Consider the following 24999-nt stretch of genomic DNA (forward strand, 5'->3'; position numbering starts at 1 on the left):
CCTGGACAGTAATGGTTACAAATAATTCAACTGTTGGGGCATCACTGCAGAGCTTGATCTAGTCCTTAATCAGGCTTTTTCATTTGGAGTCACTTGACAGTGAGCAGTATCAGGCATCTTGGCTCATTTTCCTCTCCCTAATTCAACAGCACCCAGTCTGGCTATGGCATCCCATCAGCGATTGAAGCCGGCCAACTCTGCTCACATGAAGGATTGAAAATGGAACCTTCAGGTGGAATCATCCCAGATTTGCTATAAGTATGGTAGCGGGTGGTAAAAGGGATGTTTTACCCGCTGACCGCTATGGTTGCTTTTCACGCCACATCGTCCCACTCCTACCTCATCAATAATGCATTCCCAGGAAACACGTCGGGTCACAGGTCACTGATTCGCCCCGCCCCGCCCCGCCATCTCTCCAAGGGATAGGAAACTACTGCGAACTGATGGCTGCCAAAGCGAGGAAACATGCTGCCCCAAATTTAACGATGCATCCCTCGGACGCCGACTGGATGCAGTGGAGGCCCATCGTGAAATCCTCTACCCCTGCTCTGGGTGAAGACCAGCAAGCAAGGTCACCAATCCAGCATGGGAGGCGGTGGCCAGCACCAATGCTTTGCAAAAGTGGACAGCCATCCAGTGCCGCAAGTGGCTGAATGGTCTCATCCGTTCCGGCAGGGTAAGTCACTCTTCTCATCACTCTCAACTCACACACTCACAAATCCATCACACATTTGCAGGGATCTCACACCTCAAGGGACAACACCACTAACTCTCACACACGCCCTCACATCTCCATAGGCTCATATCCTCTCGAGCGCACGTTCTCATCCCGTCCATGACTCCGCTCCCCACACCAACATTCCACGCAGAGCCATGTGTCCTGCTAACACGCTCTCCGCCTGTTTTCGTGCAGGAGAAGCTGGCTCACAGCAGCAGGGAGAGGTCCCAGACTGGGGATGGAGTGGCCCACACTAGGCTCCTCACTCACTTTGTGGCATCGCACTGACTGGTGAGGATGTGGACCATGCCGGCGGCGACGGTGAGGTTGGTGGCGAACACGCATGTGTGGAATTCTGCACCACATCATCCCTCTCTCAATGCAAATGTGGGTGCTCTCTCTCCTGCTTTTGACTCTGCTGCCATGCACTAATTATCTCTGCTTTGGTTCACAGGGAGCTCTGCCAAGTGACCGACACCCTCAGCCAGCCAGTCCCTCAGCTCCATCCATGTCCTGACCTCCAGCCAAGAGGACACCTCCTCCATTGAAGAGCTGAAATAAGCAGCCTGGAAGACATGTCACAGCACTTACCCACACCCTCCACCAGCACAGAGACACACACCTCGGTGGGACCTAGATCTTGGGTTGGGTTCACAATCTGGTGGTCACTGCATGGACACGTGTCTGCAGCAGGAGGAGGCAGGTTCAACTGAGCTCCCCAGCATTTGGAGGACTGCTGGGGAAGAGGCATCTGTGAGGTCCGAGTCAGATGACTAGTATCTGGATTTGGCCTTCCAATTCTTCGTGGGGAGCCAGTAGAAAGCAGGGGAACATCATGTTGAGCTGTTGAAAGCCCTCAACAGAGTGTGATGCAAGTTGGAGGAGTGCGTCTGCCTGCTCTCTGATGATGTGGTGCCCACATGTCCGCGTATGGAGGTCTCCATGGGAAGGATGGTGGACACCATGGAGACCCTGACCCTGCAGAATGCGGAGGTGAGCGCAGACCTGCACTCCATCCCGGTAGCCATGGGTGAGTTCCTGCAGTGGCAACATGAGAGGGAAGTGGGGTACCTCGACATCTCTCCAGGTGCTCCTTCCCCTCAAGGGGTCATGTCGGGGCCCTCAGGCACCCGAAGAGAGGAGGAGCGATAGATGGACACCCCTGGGTCATCCACTCAGGAATCTCAGAGGATTTCTCTGAGTCCCCTTTGCCTGTGACCCCCTCAACCTTGTCCTTTGTAACTGCAGAGGGAACAGCTGGCCCACAGGAGGACAGCCAAAGCAAGCCGGGGCCCTCAAGGCCTCAGCTCCCCAGAGGACCCACACCGAAGTCATCAGAGGCAACAGGGCCAACCATTGCACAGGCTGTCTCCACCCCTGCTGGGCAGAAATTAGAAGTGTTAGGCCTAGAAAAGTTAAGAAATTCTGATCACAAGTGGCTGCACAGATGAACACATTTTGTCATTTTATAATCTAAAAATATACACTTCCACTGAATAACGTGTGATGGTGTCTTTCGGTTTTATTTACAGGCTTTGCAAGTCCTCCCCCTGCATTTTTCCCCACTAACAGTTCAGCTGCACGCATCCAGATCACAAATGATTCTGGAGGAAAAAGTGTATGTAGCACACGGAGCCTTCCTCCATCACACTCATCTCAAAGTCCTGATCATTTTTAGTACCGCCTGCTGGGGTTCCCTTTCGGTTGTCCATCTGAGCTGACCTGTATCACCGCCCACCCACTGATCACACTCCCAATCAGCACTATGCCCGCCTAACAGGAGGCTCCTTTCACTTTTGATTTTAGAAGCATGGTGGTTGTTAAGTATGTTTTCAGATCCCCCGTCCTTTCCCCTCCCCCAGTCACCCATGTCCTTTCCCCCATCACTGTTAATCCCCCTCTGGCATCACCTTCCACCTCTCCACGGTCACCCACCAACCAGAACCCTTTACTTTCCGGGATGTCTAGCTGAACATGCATGTTCCCTTCCTTCCTAAGATCCTACCCCCATCCACATTGACCTCCCCGACATGCTCCTTCCCACCCCCAGGGTCCGTGTCTGCCTCTGATACCCCACCAACCACCCTTGCCATCCCTTCTACTGCTACCATCACACCCTTGCCCTCCCACCCTACTGCCTCACTCTGCCCTCTCTCATATTCACTATCCCCTCCTACCGTGCTCAGCCTCATTTTGCTCCCCAAGAGGCAGTCATCGACTCCACAGACCCCTCTCTTGCACGGTCACCTGGGCATCCCTCCCTTACTCTTTCCTCCATTCTTACTCCTTCCTCCCTCCAAACTCCTTCCTCCCCCGCTAGGCTCCTTCCTCCGCCTGGGCTCCTGCCCCTAAGCTGCTTCCTTCCCCTGAAGTCCTTCCCCCTTCCAAACTCCTTTCCCCTCTGAACTCCTTCCCTTACACCTTCCTCATATATCTACTATAGATAGTTCCTTATATCTACTTCCTTAGTTGCCACATTCTCCCTCATTACACCCTCTTCTCCTCGTACTCCCTCCCCCCTACCAACCTCAACCCCCTGACACCATCGCTCCCCCCTTCCCAACCTCACCCCCACTGCCGGTACACCTTCCTCTCCCAGTCAAACCTAGATCTTCCTTTCCACCCTCTCATCAATCATCCATAGCAGACAATGGCCAAGACACTGATGTCCCGAAGCAGATCCCAGACATCAACGGTGACCTTCCACCTTTCATGAGCTGCTTTGGTGGAGCCATGTCCATGAGAATCCACCCAGCATGTGATGCATGTGTTCCTTCAGGGTCCTGTTGCTGTCGGGCTCCAGCATCTTCTGCTCCTCGGATGTACGCGATCTGAGCAAGGCCCTAACGGTAAGTCCCAACTTCCGCACGTCTCACTTGTCCAGGTGTGTTCTGGGCCGGTGTGTTTCCCCATCGACATGGGCAGTAAATTTGGCATGGGGGGGATGATCCCGGTGATCAGGGTTTATAATTTGATGCAGATGTATTAAAATGAAATTCCCACCATTGGACGGTGGGAAAGGCGGCCCACCATTGATGGGTGCAGTGGACAATTGCAAACTGGTTTTACGACAGCATAAAACCGATTCTTGGCCTTCCCGCCATATTGTCCACTCACGCATGCCATGATGCCTGACTCCAATGGGGATGGAAAATCCCAGTCTTTATTCAGCTTTATGTAGATGCACTGTGCCAGCTGTCAGTGAGTTTGCGTTGATTATATTTGAAGCAAATGTTCCCTCACTGTACATTAGAAATGTTTAGAACAGATCATTCTATTCTATATAATGCATTACACTGAATATACAGTACAGGAACAGGTTGAACTGCCCAAACTATGTCAGTGTTTATGCTCCACACAAGCCTCCTCCCACTTCTGAAAGAAAGAGACCTGCGAAGTCCTTAAACACTGACATCTTGCAATTTAGGAGAAGGCTTGACAAGCCAATTGGATTTGGGGCAGGTGGGGTTTGTCTATGATGCCACCCATAGTTGAATAACTTGCTCCTACTCATTGTCCACATTCACAGAGCAGCCCATGAGATACCCTCTCCCTAACAACAATAGCCATTTCTTTAATAGGAGAGAAAAAGAGAGAACATTGGGGAAAAAGAACTTTCCCAAGAGGAGAGTATGTGTCTTCCTTTCTTTGAGGATATTCTTCTGTTTGCAGTAGCACTCAGTCAGTGAAAAAAGGTACATTTGTTCAGCCCTGCTCTAAAGCTCTGCCTGTCAACCTGACTATAGTCCAATTATGTGAAGTGAATGCAAGAAAGCAAGTCCACCATCCTCACTCCTTCATGTACTCTCTTCCCTGTTGAGATTCTACCTCACATCTTAAAGGGGAACTCCCACCTCACTAGGGTCACAGACTTGGCCCCTTATATCCTTACAGCCCTGTCTTTCAACCACACTCATGTCAAGAGAGACTCCCCACCAGGAGTGGAACAACCTCTTTAATCTTGGGGGAGACATTGGCATAAATCCTCCTTTATTTGTGAAGAAAATTGATCCAACCTCACACCTCCACGGACTGCTGCTGCCCAGGCACCATCCGTCACCTCACAGCACTGCAATCAAATGAGTTGAACTTGGACACCCTGAAAGGGGAGAAGGTGCCGGCACATTTCAATCATGTGAACAAAATACAATCTGAGCAGCTTGGTGACAATTCCATGTTACACATGGTTAAATAAACCACCAGGCAGTGTGCTTTCAGGAGCTGAGTAGCTCACAGGTTGATATTATCATAATTTTTTATTGATAATAATAATTAATTATTGTTATCAATTAACAATTATTAATACACATTACACTGAATGAAAATGTACATCCTGTGAAACACGACAAAGGGAGTTCAGGGAAATCTATTAACTGAGTTTTAAGTCTCTTTCAAGCAACTTTATCTGTGATTTATGGAATGTAAGTGGCACATATGTAGCAGTATGTGATTCCAAATTAATAATAAACCTCATGACTTTATTATTATTTTTCCTGAATTCTATCCTTGACATTTATTAATCTTTCAATAATGTGAACTTGGGAGTATTTAAATAAAATCTCTAGAATCTGAAATATAAAAGAGCAAATGTCAGTCAGTGTCTGAATGGGGAAGGTAATGTGTGAATGTATGGGATTGACCCACTGTGTACTCCAGTGTGCTCTGCTGTGATATTGGAGTGTGTCAGCTCTTTGTTGCTATTAAACAGCACCTTCCATGTTGATAAGTTATTCCCCTGCATCTTTGAAGTATCCTAAAACTAATAAATTTGGCCTTTGGCCACTCACCATTCGCAGAAACACTTCATTGTGCAGAATGCCCAGTACAGTCTGGATTAACCATACTGCCAGTAATCACACTGTCAATTATCTGCATTTTTAATTGGAGAGTTTTGATTGATCTTTGCATGACATAAAATTGAAAAATTTTAAGTTGTGTCTGGGGCTCGGTAGAATTTATTATCCACCTAAAGCTGAAATTTAATTTTGAGTCAGCACATCAGGAATTTGGGACAGGAAAATACTAGGAAACAGACTTTGAGACAGGAGTCCAGTAGGAGACAGAGGTTTAGGACAGGAGTCCAGTAGGAGACAGAGTTTTGAGACAGGAGACCAGTAGGAGACAAGAGTTTTGAGACAGGAGACCAGTAGGAGACACAGGTTTAGGACAGGAGTCCAGTAGGAGACAGAGTTTTGAGACAGGAGACCAGTAGGAGACACAGGTTTAGGACAGGAGTCCAGTAGGAGACAGATTTTTGAGACAGAAGTTCAGTAGGAAACAGAGGTTTGGGACAGGAGTTCAGTAGGAGACAGAGTTTTGGGACAGGAGACAAGTAGGAGACAGAGGTTTGGGACAGGAGTTCAGTAGGAGACAGAGTTTTTGGACAAGACACCAATAGGAGTCAGGCTCCCAGCACTTTATCATAACACCTAATTTTTTGAAATGTGGGTTGTATCTCTCCATTCAGTGAACTTGATTGCGGAATCTCAATCAGAAGTGAAAACCTAGTAACCGTGTCAGGTTAAAATTAGGGAGAAACTTGATTATCCAATATGCTGCCAAGGGGGCAAGAATGATTGTGATTCCACTGCAATTCTTTTATTAATCATTACAATTAGAGCTGATTTTATTTTCTGTCCCACCGGGAAAGTTTTCCATCTGTTACTGAGCCATAAAGAGCAGAAAGTCGAATGTTTGGTCCTTGATTTACGTTGAATTAGATAATCTCAGTTAGGATGGGGGTGGGGGTGGGGGTGGGGTTTGCAGTTGGCATCAATATACGTGCATGAAGAGGAGAAAAATCAGCCAGTATTCCCAATTCCAATTATTATCTAGTCACTGAGGCTAAATGCCTGAATGGATTGGTATTTGAAGCAAAGGACTTGACTTGTGATGGTTGCCAAGGGCAAATTGCCTGTTATGGTCCCAAAAGACTCATCAAGGAGTGCCACTCATAAAGGGTAACAGAAGGATGGTAGGAAGGCAGCAAACCCCATCATGACCACCCCACCCCTCCAAACAGGAGTGTACAGCACACTCAATAAACAGTTGGTATAATTTTCGGGCACACAGATTTATTGCCTCTATGTCTGAAGGTCAATGGGTTCAAGTCTCTCTCCACAGTTTGCAGCACATTTAGACTAACACTGCAGTGCGGTGCTGAAGGGATGCCTCACTATCAGAGATACCAGCTTTTGGATAAGATATTAAACTGAGGCTCCATCTACCCAATCAAGTGGACATAAATTATGCCATGGCTACTATTTCGAAAAGGAGCAGGGGGTACTCCCACCCCATCCCCAATGTCCTGGATAATATTCATCTCTCAAACAACATCACTAAAGCATTATTAAAACAATCTTCACTGTTTGTGGGATCTTGCTGTGTGCAAATTGGCTGCCGTGGATTTGATATTATAACAGTGACTGCACTTCAGAAAATTGGCTCCAAAGCATTTGGGTGATGTACAGAGGCAGAGAAAGGTGCTATATAAATGCAAATTCTTTCTTAAAGATGGGCTTTATATCTGAGAATACCCCATGTAAGTGGACAGCTCCAAAGATTATTGTTCAAAACATTAACCAGCAAATGGGAAGAGAAGAACATGGAAGGATCCTATGACATGACTGGCTGTGATTCACACAACAGTATGTCATGCACGGTTAGACAACCAGCAAAGGTCTAAGTAGAGATGACTTACATTGGGAATAAAACCTGCTGTGAGCTTCTTCTCCAGGACAGCATCCCAGTTGATGTCTGCGAGGTAAGGAGAGCCTTGCATATCAGCCAGGCTGGAGAGGCGCTGGGTTGAGCTAACCGTAAGCAACTGTAAAGAATGAATAAAAATGATTAATAGGAGGGGGACAATCCAACAAACAGATTTATGCAATACTAGGAGCTTCACGTCAGATTCACACACATCAAATTCATTCAAAACAAAAGGCTTTGTATCGGATTTCTATAATCTATCTAATACACTGGTATGTGTTGACTCTCCATGCATTCAATAAGCCACATTGATGCTTCTGGGAGATTTGACAAGGTGCTTTCTTTTGGATCACTGTGCAACAAAGTCATTGGCCCATTCGAAAAATTCATAATGATCATTTTTTTTATTCATTCATTAGATGTGGGCATCACTGGCTGGGCCAGCACTTATTGCCTGTCCCTAATTGTCCTTGAGAAGGTAGTGGTGAGCTCCCTTCTTGAACCCCTGCAGTCACTGCGGTGTAGGTACAGCTACAGTGCTGTTAGGGAGGGAGTTCCAGGATTTTGACCAAGTGACAGTAAAATAACGGCGATATATTTCTAAGTCAGGATGGTGAGTGGTTTGGAGAACTTCCAGGTAGTGGTGTTCCCATGGTCAGAATCTTCTGTTTGACATGCGGGGGCAGGCCCCGCACGTCAACCTGTAAAATTATGTGCGGCACTAGATTCGGCTGCGTGCCCATCAAACTGTCAAAGGCCTGAGAAGGCCATTAATAATCTAATTGGAGTAATTGTCAGTGCTTAAGGTTGGTGGGCAGGTGAAGAGCACAGACAGCCTTTGCATTTTTCTTGGAACCTCAACCGCGGGCGGGATGAAGTTTCACGAAGGGTTTATTAATTCAATAAAATGTTTCAAGAAAATTCATAAACATGTCCCAGCTAATGTGTGGGGACATCTCTGAATAATCTTATTTATTCTTTTTTTCAATTTTTGATAACGAAATTAATCTCCCTGAGGCAGCTCTGTGCCTCAGGGAGATTTCTGCACTCTTTCGTGCACATGTGGCATTGAGTGCACGTTATGCTGGGCGTGCCTTAATTGGCTTGCCCATGTAAAATGGCGGTGCGCAGCCGATTGCGCGCGGCGATCGGGTCCGTGCCCGCCTGCGCACACTCCCGGCTGGCCCGCCCGACAGGGAGAAAATTCTCCCCCATGTGTCTGTTGCCCTTGTCCTTCTAGATGGTAGCGGTTGTGGCTTTGGAAGGTGCTGCCGAAGGAACCTTGGTGAGTTCCTGTGAGATCATGATACCACCTAGAAGAGCAAAGGGTGCAAGTATATGGGAGCAGGGTATCTGGGGCCTGTGTGAACAGAGCAAGCAACTGTGTATCTACTTAACCAATCAAAATTAAACCATTGTTAATGAGCAGCACCATGTCTAAACCAGGTGTCAGCTAGTGTATTGAATTCAATATCAAATCAGTTTCGGAAAGAAAAATAAAGGAAAATTTTAAAAATGGATTAAGAGAGAGATATAAAAGAGACTGAAATAAACGGTTTAAAAAAATTCAATTTTTTAATATTTACATGATTAAAAGCTGAAGGAATGAAACTCCACACTTATTAAAGTTAATTTTCAGTGCCAGAGAGGTTATTTGTTAATAATTAAGATTTACCACATTATTAAAAGGGTACTTACACTGGAATGGACAGGTCCTAACTTTTTCTGATAAGTTGGTGGGCATGTGTCAGTTAATAACAGCAACTTCATGTCATTCAATACACTTGAATGACAAGTCTCTCAGTGAAGCAGTGGGCATCCCAGACAACAACCTCCTGATTCACAAATTTAACTGCTCATGTGGGGTTGCTGAAAGTGACTGTCCAATTTATACGTTGGACACTGCACCGTTTGAATGTTTGGCTATCAGCAACTTCCAGTGCAAAAGCCCATTTAAATATCCATGCAAGTCGAACATGTGTTTGCTACTGACCATGAAATTTAGCCCACTATTTTTTCTGTGTAATCAAATTCAACAGGAAAACTAACAAACAAAGGCACAACTCTCATACCCCATAGTCTTCCTGTTTAGTTAGATGTTAAATATTACATGGCACCATTTGAAGCAAGCAGGGGAGGGGACAACATTGCCAATAAACAAAAAAAGTAATCATCTTCTTCACACTCAACTTCTCTTCCACTTTTCCCCCCAAATCACTTTCCCATATTCCTTCCCTCCATATTATTTCAAGTTTAATTTGACTAAATTCTACGTAATTCAATGTATGTTATGATTTTGAGATTACTTGCTTCTTATTCGTTCAAAGGCAGCTATTCAAAGGCAAGAGGAAAATATCACAGAGGAAAACCCTAAAAGTATCAGAATGATGGACTATTGAATTGCTGTTAACCTAAACATGGGAGACCTTGATCATGGTGGTTATCCATACCTCCCACCATAGCGGCCAGCAGCCTTCCCTCATCCAGACCTCTGAGTTTTTCCAATTGTACGAATATCATTTGACTTGTCAAGGCTCAAAGAGTGAGGAGATGATGGCTTAGTGGTAATGTCACTGGAATAGTAAGTCAGAAGCTCAGGCTAATTCTCTGGGGTCATGTATTCAAATCCCACCAAGGCATTTGAACTCAATTAATAAATCCAGATGTAATGGTGACCATGAAGCTTTCATTTTTTTTTTGTTTAAAAAAAACCCATCTGGTTCACTAAAGCCCTTTAGGGAAGGAAATCTGCCATCATTACCTGTTCTGGCCTACATTTGACTCCAGATCCACAACAATGTGGCTGACTCTTAAATGTTCTCTGAAATAGCCTAGCAAGCCACACAGTTCAAGGACAATTAGGGATGGGCAAAAAATGCTGGTATTGCCAGTGATGCCCACATCCTATGAAAGAATAAAGAAGGTGCCTCCAGGAATTAATCTCACAGACATTGCTATGAGCAACTGGGTGGAAAATCATTAAAACGTTGTGTGTCTTTTTTTCATTTTCTTTGAAGACTTTTGGTTGTTAGTTGTAAAAATATTGATGGGTAAAATGGCTGTTTGACTGACAGTGAAGAACCATCCAATCAGGTAACAAAGATTCTGTGCACTTTCCAATTGGCATGGCAAGGTGGCAAGCCACAAGGATGGTCCAATGGCACTTGTGTTAGGGGGAGGGAAGCATGGTGGTGAGGTGAGGTGTTGGAATTAATTGCAATGCATCCAATTAGAGTTGGCAACCTGACATTTGTTGCTGAATTTCTCCTTACCTTCCGAAGCAGTGACACCAATCCACTGGACCAGCTGGAGGGATAGTTAATGGTGACAGAGTTGAATATGTGAAGGGCTTCATTAACTGAAGTGCTGGAACGGATTTCATATGGTCTCTGTGAAAAGATATAAACATTGACTGTATATATAGCAATGAATTTCAGGGTCAGCTACTTAGCAAAAGTTTGCTTTCATTGTCTAAACAGCAACATCATGACTTAGTCAATATAATTATTTCATTATATTTTGAATGTATGTCTTTTAATTTTAATTTATAGCCAAAAAGACCTGAGAAGGATAAAAGGAAATATTTCTGATGGAGGAATCTGTTAGAGTGTTCTGAATTTGGATAAAATGGCAATGAGGGTCTTTGTGGTGGCTCAGTAGGTAATGCACTAACAGTTAAAGGATTAGACTATAAAAATTGGACAACCCTAGATTTGATCCCAGATCTGTGCTATTAACTAATCTCAACTGTGGTGGAGGGTGGGGAGGGGGCCGACAATAGGACTCATCATCCCATGCTATCCAGTGACCTATGCCAGAGAGTGTGTGTGTGTGAATACTGGCTGATGATTGGATCATCCTTGACTGTTTATCCAATCCCTCTCCCCGCCTCAGAAAATCGACCTACTCACTGTTTTGCCTGTTTGGACAAGGTACTGAGATGCTGCTAACCCCATGAGTCTGGACCCTCACACAAGTCACAAATTTCAGGGTGAAAAGATTTCATAGAGGATCTCTATTTCTGCATCTTCAGGATTCTGCCACGGATGAGTGGGCTTATGCAGTTGTGGGGGGCATGGGGTGTTAGGTGGCGGGGGAAGGGGCAGCTGAAACCAAAACGTATCCGGTCTCAGGTCCAATCTTTGGTTGGCATTCTGCTAGATAATGTTAGCTAGGTACAGGCTATGAAGCCCAAATAACCTGACAATACTCGTAGCCGCAGTCATACATGAATAATGGTACCAAAGAGCAACTGGCAGCTTTACTCAGCAAGGTAACAAGGCCATGGGGAGGGAAGGGGTGAAAATTGGCACGGAATGAAATTTGATAAAGTACCCAGGCCCTTAGACTCAGTGACAGATTGTGTTAGATGTAGTGTGTATGTGTGCACTGAATAAGAGTAATGGACAGTTCTCTGTACCTGTCCTTTGAGGAGCTCATAGGCCGTGATTCCAAGAGACCACCAGTCCACAGCAAAGAGATAGCCAGTACGTCCATTTACAAAGGGATGAAATATTTCTGGAGCTATGGAAAAATGTAAAATTGATATTGCAGCTTTTCATTACAATTAATATTCTTTCTTCATTAGTGAAGGTCCCATGTGAAGGTTCTTCTAGACTGGAAAGAATTTTCAGAGAGAAAGATTGAGAGAAAATACAAACAGCAGCAGCGTAAAAAGATCTGAACACTTCTCACTTCTAGCCGTAATGGTTGCTCAATCAGCTTGTCTGGAAATTTCTGAGGAGCTCCCAACATGCTAAGCTGCATCTCCCTACTCAAGGGAGATCACATGACCACAACTTTTCCATTGCTTGATCATTGAGTGGTTGCTATAGGTGACACCGTACAAGGCAGGAAAAGGCTACTGGAGTCCATCTTTCCAGCAACAAAGTAAAAAAAATACGGTAGCTTTGAGTTTTCTCATTAAAACTACCAGCATACATTTTCTTGTCAGTTTTGTGGCAGTATGTTAAACATAGGGCACTGAGCTGTTCCATTATGTTCCTATCTCAAAAAAATTATCTGCCTTTAGTTTCCTCCCAGGAACCCATCAGTCAACTTGGCTGCTCAGCCAGAACCTACTTATAATTATTGGTGGGTGGGTTCTTTGAATCTCTGCCATTGTGCTCAGTTTCTGCCTCCATACCACCTTCCACTTCCTAGGATACAATGTCACAATATAAATAGCTTTAGAGAGAGCATGAAGGTGACCCAGGGACATCTTGGCCGAGTGGAGACCATAGATGTCAGAGAACTCTCTTCTAACCTGCAGCTTTCTTAAATATTGGTAAAACAATTAATCTCTTTGATTTTCCTGTTCTCTTGTGAATTATATCAAGAAAATCAAAAGATCATTAACCTTTGCAAATATCTCAACAACTAATCGTATTTTTCCTTTTTTGAAGTGAAGGATGACAAGGATTCGGGGGTTTGATGCAGTGAGAGTGAGACATACCATAAATCACATCAGTAGATATCCTGTCAACCTGTCAATATGTTCTTCCCCTTAAAGATTACTGGGGAATTAAATGGCTGCTACATCAGCAAGGGGCCCAACATTATCTGTGGCTCGTAAAGTGACCACTGCATTGCATTTGTTGCTGCTGCTTCTCTCCAGGTAGCCTCAAGTGACATTTCTCAACACAATACAGTAGCTGTACACTACTGCATAAAGATGGCCTCCAGTGTTTCATGGATTGGATTCTATTCTGATAACAATTAAGTAGAGTGTGATGCCAGGAGGGCAGAAGGATGGATTTATTCTTAGATCCTCCTGACACCTTACCACCATTTTCACATTGTTTCAGTCAACAATGATGAGCCAGAGTATCCATGTTCCACTGCAGACCAAGGATATCTCTGATTGTCATGGCTGTCGACTCCAAATGGCATCCACATCCATTTAGCACCTTGAACATAGTAAACTCAAAACTTTTACTTCTACATGGTGCTCCATGTGCACCAGAATGACGAGAGATGGGTGACCGAGACTTTTCAGTTGGAGCCTCTCAAGGTCTGAGGTGATGTTTATCCCAATGCTGCTATTGTCCTTGAAGGACCTGCTTCTCACTGCTTCACATTGAATACTAAGCCTTGGCCTGAGCTCCATTTTGTGCTGCCACTAGGGGGCGCTGGAAGCCTGGCACCTCAGTGACCCCATCCCAAGAGGCAACAACATCTGTTATCATACTTCGAAGCCCAATGATGCTGGGCATGAGCTCACTTAGGGTTCAGGTGAGCTAAAGGTCAGATCTAGTGTTCCACTGAAGTTCTGGAGGCGATGGAAAATGCTTCTAAGGCTGACTCATATCTGTGGAAGAAGTTGTAACTGCCTTTCCAGAAGCCTCAACTATCCCCTGATATCTTGTAGCTGTAGGTTTTTCATGGGCTGTTGCATGCTGCAGATATTCATCTTGGCCTTGCATGCTTCCTTCATGGTGCTACAAGTGCAGTTCGTGGACTTGCCCTACTTATTGACCAGCTGCACCCCATGCATGGAAACAGTCTCCACTGCTTGAGAACGATGGTCTTGTATCATTGACCACTTGAAAATGGAGCCTCTGAGATGAGGGTCCTGTGGCTTCTCAGTTGAGTGTGGTTGTATTCCCACTCTCCAATGAACCATTTTGACTCCTTCTGCTAACATGTATTTTACGCTTGATCCAGAGACATTCTGTCTGACTTGCTAATTATCTCTTCCCAAGTGGGTCCATCAGGCCTGGTGGTCAGGAAGACAAGATGCCATGACATACTAAGGGGTCGGTCAGCAGTTGCCAATCTAGGTGTGTCAAGATAGCTCTGCTGAACACTCACCATCTTGTTGATAAAATTTCCCTGGCTTATCGTTAACAATAAGCAATTGTCAGCCACTGTGAATGGGATGCACATTATGGGCTTGGAAGACACCAGCTCGTGGCTGCCCATTTATACATGATCACAGGGGTCTTGTGCGGCCTGATTGTGAGCATAGTTGGCATGGAGGTGATTCATGTGTCTACCATTCTTTTAGGTTGTGATTGTGCCTTCATGTAACTTGGTCACTCTTGTGATGTCAATAAATGTCATTTGCACTGTGTAGCCAATTGTATATCTGACTGCCTCAGGCAGCTCCTACATAATCCCACTCCAGGGACTTGAACACATAGTCCAGGCTGACACGTCAGTGCAGTACTGAGGGAGTGTTGCATCCTTAAGAGTGCTAGCTTTCAGATGGGACAATAAATCGTGGCCAGATACATCCCATTCCTTATTCTGCAATACTGTTAAACCATCTGACTGTTGTGAAACAGTTAAATTATGATCAATGAGGGCTCCAAATTTTACAAGGGAGCAGCTCTCTACCAGCTCACAAAACTGAAGAAGAGCATGCAAGCAGAAAGCCAGCCAACACTGAGGGGAGTGTGAGCAGACAGACAGTGCTGAGGGGAGTGTGAGCAGACAGACAGACAGCACTGAGGGGAGTGTGAGCAGACAGACAGACAGCACTGAGGGAAGTGTGAGCAGACAGGCAGACAGCACCGAGAGGAGTGTGAGCAGACAGGCAGACAGCACTGAGAGGAGTGTGAGCAGACAGACAGACAGCACTGAGGGGAGTGTGAGCAGACAGGCAGACAGCACTGAGGGGAGTGTGAGCAGACAGGCAGACAGCACTGAGGGGAGTGTGAGCAGACAGACAGATAACACTGAGGGGATTGTGAGCAGACAGACAGCCAGCACTGATGGGAGTGTGAGCAGACAGACAGCCAGCACTGATGGGAGTGTGAGCAGACAGACAGACAGCACTGAGGGGAGTGTGAGCAGGCAGACAGTGCTGAGGGGAGTATGAGCAGACAGACAGCCAGCACTGATGGGAGTGTGAGCAGACAGACAGACAGCACTGAGAGGAGTGTGAGCAGACAGACAGCCAGCACTGAGCGGAGTGTGCGCAGACAGACAGACAGCACTGAGGGGAGTGTGAGCAGACAGACAGACAGCACTGAGGGAAGTGTGAGCAGACAGACAGACAGCACTGAGGGGAATGTGAGCAGACAGACAGGTAGCACTGAGGGGAATGTGAGCAGACAGACAGGTAGCACTGAGGGGAGTGTGAGCAGACAGACAGACAGCACTGAGGGGAGTGTGAGCAGACAGGTAGCACTGAGGGGAGTGTGAACAGACACAGTGTTAACAGTGTGAGCAGGGAGATAGAGGAAAACAATTGGCACAATTACTATTAGGAGTCCCTGTGGCATTGGAGAAAACAGGAACAGCCACCGACACTGAGAGCTCCAGCCAGCAAAGGGAAAGTGGAATCATCCAAACAAAGCACAGAAGCTGCCAGCCAGCAGACAAGAAGCCACATCAAGTAGAGGAAGTTTATCTGGACCTGGGATAGTGAGCGCCGCCTGCCAGTGAACAACTATTGCAACAAAACTTTGGTGCTAGTCTTGAATTTCCACAATGTTGGCTTGAATGTTCCAGATGGTGCTTTTAATTAAACAAAATCAATTTTTAATTAAAGTCTGCACCTGAATGGAGGAAAGTGTTCCTCTGAATACTTAATTGTATGAATTAACTTTGTATATCCGAATTGGTTGGTATGCAGCAACAGCTTTGCAACAGCCAAAACACTGTGGCATTAACAATGAAAATCACAGTTCAATTGAGCTTGGTCTCTGGAATATGGATTTGTCCAGATTAAGGGGTGGGCCTAGGAACATCATATCCTGATATAGTGATCGTGGGCGGGTGGGGTTGTCTGAGAATTAATAATTGAAATTGCCTCTAACCCAGCAAATATGTACTAACAGCACACTGAACCCATTCTGCGTATTTGAATATCAGCAGCAAAGGTCACTGTCCACAGAACACAAGAATGCACTGATGTAGGACGGTTTGAGTTTAAGCCCTTCACACTGGCAGGAGTATTGTTGATGGGAAATCTGCTGCCAATAGCATAAAGCATTGACAGCATCCTTGTCTACAAGGATACTGCTGCCTTGGCCTGCCTCACGGCCAAAGTTACCAGGGCTTTAGCTAAAAGACGAGCCAATGATGCTCAATGATTCAGTTGCCAGCCACATCCATGTTGAAAGGAGCTTACCTCACACAATACAACAATGTCCGCTCACTGGGATATTTTTGTGGCATTCCCAACACATGGGGCATGACACATCTGGAGTACCATGTGAGTAGGGTCAGAACTTTGTTTTTGCACTTACAGCTGCTCCATGCTGGGGTTTAACGTCCTACACGTCAAGGGCTGAGATAAAGATGTGCTAAAAAAAATTGAAGGGTGGCCCCTATTTTAGGGAAAGGGCTATCCATTCAAAGAATTCACCCTGCTCCCTCCGTACTCCACCACACCTTCTCGTGGTTCCAGTCATGGGGAGGGGGCCTATGTTAGTTTTGTGCACATTGGGTGCACAGCAAGCTCCCAGTGCACTGCAAGCTAGCTGTCTGCAGAGAGGGAGACAAGACTTTACAAGACATATAAATCCCCAAACTCCATAACGAAAGAATCCAGCACCCAACAGAATAGATACAGCCATCAGACTAGCAAGGATATGGTTCTTCTAATGCTCCTGTGAAGTGTTATGTTAAAGGCACTATTTAAAGACAAGTTGTTGATGTTGTTCTTCACTGCTACAATTCCTCCTTTACCTATTACATCACCGCTGAATTACTCAGTAATCAAACTAAACCTCTACTATTCTTTGCCATTCCTGACCTATAAATATAGTAACACTCTCAAGTCTATTTCTAAAATCAACAATTCATCTTCGACATGTGCTGGTGCCGACACCATTTTATAGACATTACACTGGCACAGGGGAAACTGCAGTACTCCAATTCTAGCCCTTGCAGATCCTTGGTTTTTAATCACTCTATCCCTTGCAGCTGTGCCTTCAGCTGCTTTGGCCCCAAGCTCTGGAGTTCCTTCCCTAAGCCTCCTTGCCTCTCTATAACTCTCTGCTTCTTTAAGGTGCTCTTTAAAACTTTGCTCTTTAACCAAACCTAATGCCTGTCCTAATATCTCCTCATGTGGTTTGGTTCCAATTTTGTTTGCTAACGCTCCTGTGCAATGCCTTGGGATGCTTTACTATGTTAAAGGTGTTATATCAATGCAAGTTTTTGTTGGCTGCTATTTCTTAACAATGAATGCTCATCTTGAATATAACTTCTGATTTATGCACCAGAATGTTGGTAATTTTCCTACAGAACAATAAGCTTGAGTGTGGGTGCAAGAAGTCATTGGGAGCATTTACATTTGAACTTGATTAGAAGCAAAACTTGAAACATTGCTGCATCTTTTGTGTGGTGACTGAAGCACAATTATCACATCACAGTTATATGAGTGACCTGCTCGAATTGTGTGCTCACCTTCTGCTCTGCTGTGGCTCACTGGGTAGCACTGTTGTCTCTGAGTCATAAGGTTGTGGGTTTGAGTCTTCCTCTACACATAATCCAGGCTGACATTCCAGGGCAACACTGAGGAGGTGCCATCTTTCACAAAAGGCATTAAGCTAAGACTTGGTCTTCCCACCCGAGTGGATGTAAAAGATCCCATGGGACTATTTTGAAGAAGGATAGCAGTTCTTCCCAGTGTTCCTGTTAATATTTATCCCTCAATCAACAACACACAGAAGAGATTATTGTGGGCATTATCACATTACTGTGTGTGGGTGTTCACAAACTAGTTGCGTTGCTTCCTACAATATAATAGTGAATACATTTCAATAGTACTCCATTGGCTGTATACTGAGATTCACTTCCTTCTGGAATGTGCCTTTGCAAAGAAGGTCTGGAGAGAGATGCAGTGTTTTTTGTTGAGGTTCATCCCGAGCATCTCTGTGACGCAGGACTCTCTGTTCTACAGGCTGTTCCCAGGGACACACACCAAGAAAAACATCAGCTGTGGCTGGAGGATCATCAACTTGGTGAAAGATGCTCTTTGACCTGCCTGAAACTTGTTGGTCTTTCAGTGCAAAGAGTTGTCCATGACCGAGTGTTGCAGACTGGAACATTCCAGGGTCCAGGACCAAGTGCTGAGGGACGCACTAAAGCTTGGGGCAGCAGCCTCAGAGGCGCAATGCGGAAAGGTCGCCATCTTAGGCCTTTCAGCCACAGTACACCAAGGGCCTGAAAAATTTGTAGAATTCCTTGGGCTGTATACTTGACATTGAGTATCCATATGTGAACACTAAGAGTATTGAAATTGTATTGGGACACCTCAGATAGGAACACACTGTATGAAGGAAAGTTGAATTCTATTGCACTTTTTATAATTTTTCAATTTGAAATATTTTGCCCCCAGGTTGTATGCCTGGCATGAAATGTACATTTTAAATTTCAAGAAAATTACAATTGCATAGAGGCACCTAGTAGTGGAACACACTGTATGATGACAAGTTAAATTTTATGGCACTTTCTGTAATGTTCAAGTTGAAATGTTTTGTAATGTACTTTTACAAATTTTATGAATAGTATATTTTTGGAAAAAAGTACATTGAGATTGTGAAATACATGCAAGTTCTTACTGTCTATCAGCCCATCCACACTTACCCATGTATGGTTTTGTGCCTGCAATAGAGGTGGCTTGCTTCTCCTCTTTCACCAATGCTGCAATGTTGAAGTCAGTGATGTGCACATGCCCTAGAATGGTCCAGATTAAAGAAGGAAATAAAGAAGATTAAGATGCCTTAAAAATACATTTGTTAAAGCTGGTGATATATATCTCTGACCTCAGCACTTGCACTGTCGCTGGGACTATTTGTGCAAATGTGCAGTCGTCAGGTAACTAATCAAGCTGCCCATGTGAACTAAATGCATTGACAGATGTTGTGCCATGCCAAATCACTTTCTTTTACAGATTATAAGCAGAACATGCCGGCAGCTATTCCCCATCCCCATACTGTTCAGCTGTGACTTAGTGGGCAACATTCTCATCCCTGAGCCAGTGAGCTGTGGGTTGAAGTCAAACTTCAGAGACTTGAGACCATAAGACTAATAGACCATAAGACGTAGGAGCAGAAGTAGGCCATTAGGCCCATCGAGTCTGCTCCGCCATTCAATTAGATCATGGTTGATCTGAAAATCCTCAATTTCACTGCCTTTTCCCCATAGCCCTTGATTCACTTATTGATTAAAAATCTATCTCAGCCTTGTATAAACTTAATGACCCAGCCTCTACAGCCCTCTGTGGTAAAGAATTCCACAGATTAACTACTCTCTGAAAGTAGAAATTCCTCCTCATCTCGGCCTTAAATGGGTGACCCCTTACTCTGAGGTTATGCCCTCTGGTCCTAGATTCTCCCACAAGGGGAAGCAACCTCTCAGCATCTACCCTGTCAAGCCCCCTAAAGAATCTTATATGTTTCAATAAGGTCTCCTCTCATTCTTCTAAACTCCAATGAGTACAGGCCCAACCTACTCAACCTCTCCTCATAAGAAAATCCCTCCATACCCGGGATCAACCTAATGAACCTTCTCTGGACTGCCTCCAATGCCAGTATATCTTTCCTTAGATAAGGGGACCAAAACTGTTCACAGCATTCTGGGTGTGGTCTAACCAGTGCCTTGTATACTTTGAGCAAGACTTCCCTACTTTTTATATTCCATTCCTTTTGAAATAAAAGCCAACATTCCATTTGCCCTCCCTATTACCTGCTGAACTTGTATGCTAGGTTTTTGGGATTCATGCATGAGGACACCCAAATCCCTCTGTGCTGCAGCTTTCTGCAGTCTTTCTCCATTTAAATAATATTCAGCTTCTCTATTCTTCCTGCCAAAGTGCATAACATCACATTTTCCCACATTATATTCCATCTGCCAAGTTTTTGCCCACTCACTTAACCTGCCTATATCACTCCGTAGACTCTTTGTGTCATCCTCACCGCTTGCCTTCCCACCTATTTTTGTGTCATCCACAAACTTGGTGATTGTACATTCACTTTCCTCATCCAAGTCATTAATATATATTGTAAATAACTGTGGCCCCAGCGCTGATCCCTGTGGCACTCCATAGTTACAGGTTGCCATCCAGAAAATGCCCCCCTTATCCCAACTGTCTGTCTTCTATTAGTTAGCCAATTCTCTATCCGTGCTAATATCCTACCCCCAACATCATGGGCTCTTATCTTACTAAGTAACCTTATGTGTGGTACCTTACTGAACGCCTTTTGGAAATCCAAATATATTACATCTACTGGCTCCCCTTTATCTATCCTGCTTGTTACCTCCTCAAAGAATTTCAATAAATTTGTCAGGCATGGTTTCCCCTTCATGAAGCCATGCTGACTGCTTGATTATGTTATGCATTTCTAAATGCTCTGCTATTACATCTTTTATAATAGACTCTAACATTTCCCCAATGACAGAGGTTAAGCTAAATGGCTAATAGTTACCTGGGGCTACATCTTCCAGTTAGCAAGCAGGGGGTGGGGCCTGCTCGCCGATGTGTAAAATGACTCGGGGTGAAGTCGGGCGGGCGTCCCGATGTCACCCCACGTCATTTACATTTTCAGGTCGACGGGCACACAGCTGACTCAGCTGCGCGCCCGCCGACCTGTCAACGGCCACTTAAGGCCATTAATAAAGTAATTGAAGTAATCAATGAACCTGCTCATCCAACCTTAAGGTTGGCAGGCAGGCTGGGGGCCCAGGTGGGCTTCTGAAAAAAACATGAAACCTCATCCACTGGCAGGATGAGTTTTCATGAGGGTTTTTAAAATTTCAGAATATTTTAAAAAGTTATGCACATGTCCCAATTCATGTGACAGTGTCAAATGAGGGGACATGTCAGTAAAATTTTTTCTTTTCTTTAAACTGGTTTTCACATTTGAGCCGATCTCCCTGAGGCAGCACTTTGCCTCAGGGAGATGCGTGGGCTCTTTCGCATGCATGCATGAAACAGTGCACTCCTGGCTCAGGGAATCCCCCGCCCGCCCACACAGGGAGCGCTCAGCGTAAAATGGCAGCACGCCCCCGACTGGGGTCGCTGATCAGGAACCCACCCATTCGCGCCCGTTCCCGCACAACCCCCCCCGACAGAGGGAAGATCCTGCCCCTGATTTTTGTCTCCCTCCCTTTTTGAATAAGGATGTTACATTGGCAGTTCTCCAATCCTTTGGGACGGGCAATAAATGCTGGCCCAGCCAGTGAAGCCCACATCCCATAAATGAATAAAAAAGTTGAAACAGATTATCTGGTCATTATCGCATTTCTGTTTGTGGAATCTTGCTGTGCTCAAACTGGCTGCCTGCATTTCCTACATTACAACAGTGACTACACTTCAAGAGAGTTTCATTGGCTGTAAAGTGCTTTGAGATGTCCTGGGGTTGTGAAAAGTGTTGGAGAAATGCAAGTTCTTTCTTTCAGGGATGAATTATTGGTGGCACCGGGTCCTCAAAATCACTCTTGATTGCTCCTCAGTTACACCCTACAGCCTCTTACGGGAGGGTGCATTTGTATGAATGTTGGGTAAGAACAGGATCAGGGTCTGATCTGGCATTTTCCCCCACCCCCACCAATGCTTTGAGTTGCCTATTGACATTCAAGGTTCACACAAGAATGACCACTTGGGCAAGATATGGGAGGGTGAACCAAGGACCCCAGCACCTTTGGGAAAGGAAGGGTGCAAACTAGAGAAAAACATTCTGTGGCCTTTGATTCCAGAGTATGTATCTGCATTTGATTCTGGTGTAGATGCTGTCTCCTGGTGACCTCAGCATTGATCCTGCAAATTACTGGCAGCTCATCTTATTTCCATGAACTGGCTGAGAGCCTGAATCACTCGGGTCCCATCTTTTGCTCCCATCAAAGGAGAGGCAGATAACATTCAGGCGTTGGTGGCAGGTCTGAGGGGTGGGTGAAGGATTGCTGGAAAATCTATCTAATGCCTATCAGGCAGCATCTCCCAGGTAAAAGTATCAGAAATCTTCAGGGGTTTGGTTTGTGTTGCAGCCTTAGATCCTTAAATTGGAACTCATTCCTGCCCTTCCCAGCAACATTACCTATTACACCAGTAACCTAGTTTGGGTTAACAGTGAGTCCTATCTCAAACAGGCCTACTGGAATCTACAGAGAAGGGTTGGACCTGCTTGTCCAGGCTCCAGCCCAATCTGTGACCCTTCCACACACCCCACTGGTCTCATGGTAGAACTATGCGAGAAGGCTGATGGGTTTTCAGCCCTTTCATGTCGCACTTACTTGAATTACATTTCACAACACAACAATACTAATTTCATTTTCCTTGCTCCCTATCTCTGAAATCTCTTCCAGCTATACAACTCTCTGAGATCTCGGCACTCCCTCAATTCTGGCCTCTTGCACATCCATGATTTTTATTGCTCCACCATTGGTGGCTGTGTCTTCAATTTCCTAGGCCCAAAGCTTTGGAATTCCTTTCTGATACTCTCCATCTCTCAACTTCCCTCTCTCCTCCTTGAAGTTACTTCTTAAAATCTATCTCTTTGACCAGGGCTTTGGCCACCTGATTTAAAAAACACTCATTCTTGGGATGTGAGCATCACTGGCTAGGCCAGCATTTATTTCCCATCTCTAGTTGCCCTTGAGAAGGCGGTGAGCTGCCTTCTTGAACCGCTGCAGTTCATGTGGTGTAGCTACACCCACAGTGCTCTATCCGCCCACACCCACACCCACAGGAAGGCAGTTCCAGGATTTTGACCCAGCGACAGTGAAGGAATGGCGATATAGCTCCAAATCAGATTGGTGTGTGGCTTGGAAGGGTGGCTTGGAGGAGAACTTGTATGTGGTGGCATCTCTTTATGTGACTCAGTGTCAATTTTTGCCTGATAACACTGCTGCGAAGTGCTTAGGATCTTTTTACTACATCCTTTGAAATGCTAAAGCTTCTTTGAAACGCCATAGCATACAAGGCTATGGGCCAAATGCTGGAAAACGGGATTAGAGTAGATAGGGGCTTGATGACCAGCAGGGACACAATGGGCCGAAGGATCTCTTTCCGTGCTGTAAAACTCTATGAGGTACTATATAAATCCAGACTGTCATTGTTTAAAGCGCAGAACAAATAAAACAATAAGGAAGGTGTAAATGGTTGTCATCTTCTCAGTGGGATGTGGGAAGTGTCGAGATAAAATCAAAATCAGCAAAATAAAAGGTTACAATAATGCTGACACTCTGATTCTAATAACATAGCTGAAAACATTCTCTCATCAAGATTAAATTTGCTCATCCTTCTGCGCATTCATAACTCCAACTGATAAATTTAACAGAAATTACATGTGCCTGGAGGCACTGAAAGCCACTCAGGTGTGCTTTTAATGGTGCAGTCTGTGAACCAAACAGACATAACAACTCTTGGTTCGATTGTATGTCACACCTTATACTGAGAACTGCATGTTTTACCAAGCTGCTGTAGAATTGTACAGTTACCCTGCCTGATTTGCTCAGGGAAGGTGGAGTTGTTGAATTTCTTTGCCATGGGATGGTGAAATTAACTTTGCTTTCTTTGTTTAGATGTGAACAAGCAAGTGGAACAAAATAACTGATACAGCCACGTGCAATGCACAGACTGCAAACTGCTACCAGTTGCTGATGTAAGTGCCAATGATTAGATTGTATGTGAGTCTTTTTCTCTTTGTCATTCTATTGACAAATATCAATTAGCTGTGAGCCTCTCCTCCCGCTGCAGGGTTTGCCCAGTGTCCTGCTGAGGTCGAACAGTTTGATGTGGTACAATGTTATTCCATCATGTAGTTAGTGCAGTGGGAGCCTTACTCTTCTTAGCCCTGCAGCTGCAGTTTGAGCCTGATGCACTAATACGACCGAGCGAAATTGGCCCTCCACCAATACCTACAAATCGAAGCAAGCCATAAGCTGTTCCTACATGACAATAGTGATTACACTTCAAAGGGCATTTCATTAGCTTTAAAGAGCTTTAGGATGACCAGTGGGTATGAAAAGTGCTACAGAGATGCACCTTACTTAAAGAGGCCAGGTCAGTCTCATTACCAGCTTAGTTCATTAATGAACTGCCCCTGCGCAATTCAGCTGCATGGACTAGGAAGAATGCAGCTTCAATCCTTAGTCTATGCTGAGATATTTGATCTCAGCTAGGTCAGTAATTAAGGTGCTCTGGACAGAAAGAGCAAAAATCAGCCAGTACTCCTGGTCCAATTCACTATACAGGATAAAAATAGAATTACCTGGAAAAACTCAGCAGGTCTGTCCGATGCTGCCAGACCTGCTGAGTTTTTCCAGGTAATTCTGTTTTTGTTTTGGATTTCCAGCATCCGCAGTTTTTTGTTTTTATCACTATACAGGATGTCCATTGGAATGTGGGCACCTGGTGAAGTCAAGGTCAGGCATGGCTGTGAAACTCTCCAAGATAGACCAGACTTCCAATGCGCATTGTTAAGACTCCCACAGAAAAGGGGCACCGGGGGAGATACTGGAGAGATACCAGAGCATGAGACACAATCAACCGGAGCCCTGGAGCCACAACCCAACACATCAAAGCAAAACCAAAACACTTGGACCAGAACCCTGATCAGTCCTTGCTATTAGAATGTAACATAGTCAACCATAACCCTGGAGCCATAACCCTGAAT

At 45.1% G+C, this 24999-nt stretch overlaps 1 protein-coding gene across 1 annotated transcript in view; it reads right to left on the reverse strand.

Moving 5' to 3' along the window:
* LOC144685712 (serine/threonine-protein kinase 32A-like) overlaps nucleotides 1-24999 on the reverse strand; it is a 157337-nt gene that overhangs the window by 51288 nt on the left and 81050 nt on the right. Inside the window, exons 4-7 of the mRNA XM_078550520.1 lie at nucleotides 18971-19060; nucleotides 11847-11950; nucleotides 10699-10815; nucleotides 7419-7544 (exon numbers count right to left, since the gene is read on the reverse strand). Coding sequence (XP_078406646.1) covers nucleotides 7419-7544; nucleotides 10699-10815; nucleotides 11847-11950; nucleotides 18971-19060 — 437 coding nt within the window. The remainder of the gene's footprint in view (nucleotides 1-7418; nucleotides 7545-10698; nucleotides 10816-11846; nucleotides 11951-18970; nucleotides 19061-24999) is intronic.

The sequence above is a fragment of the Cetorhinus maximus genome, chromosome 10 (assembly GCF_964194155.1).
Source record: "Cetorhinus maximus chromosome 10, sCetMax3.hap1.1, whole genome shotgun sequence".
NCBI lineage: Eukaryota > Metazoa > Chordata > Chondrichthyes > Lamniformes > Cetorhinidae > Cetorhinus > Cetorhinus maximus.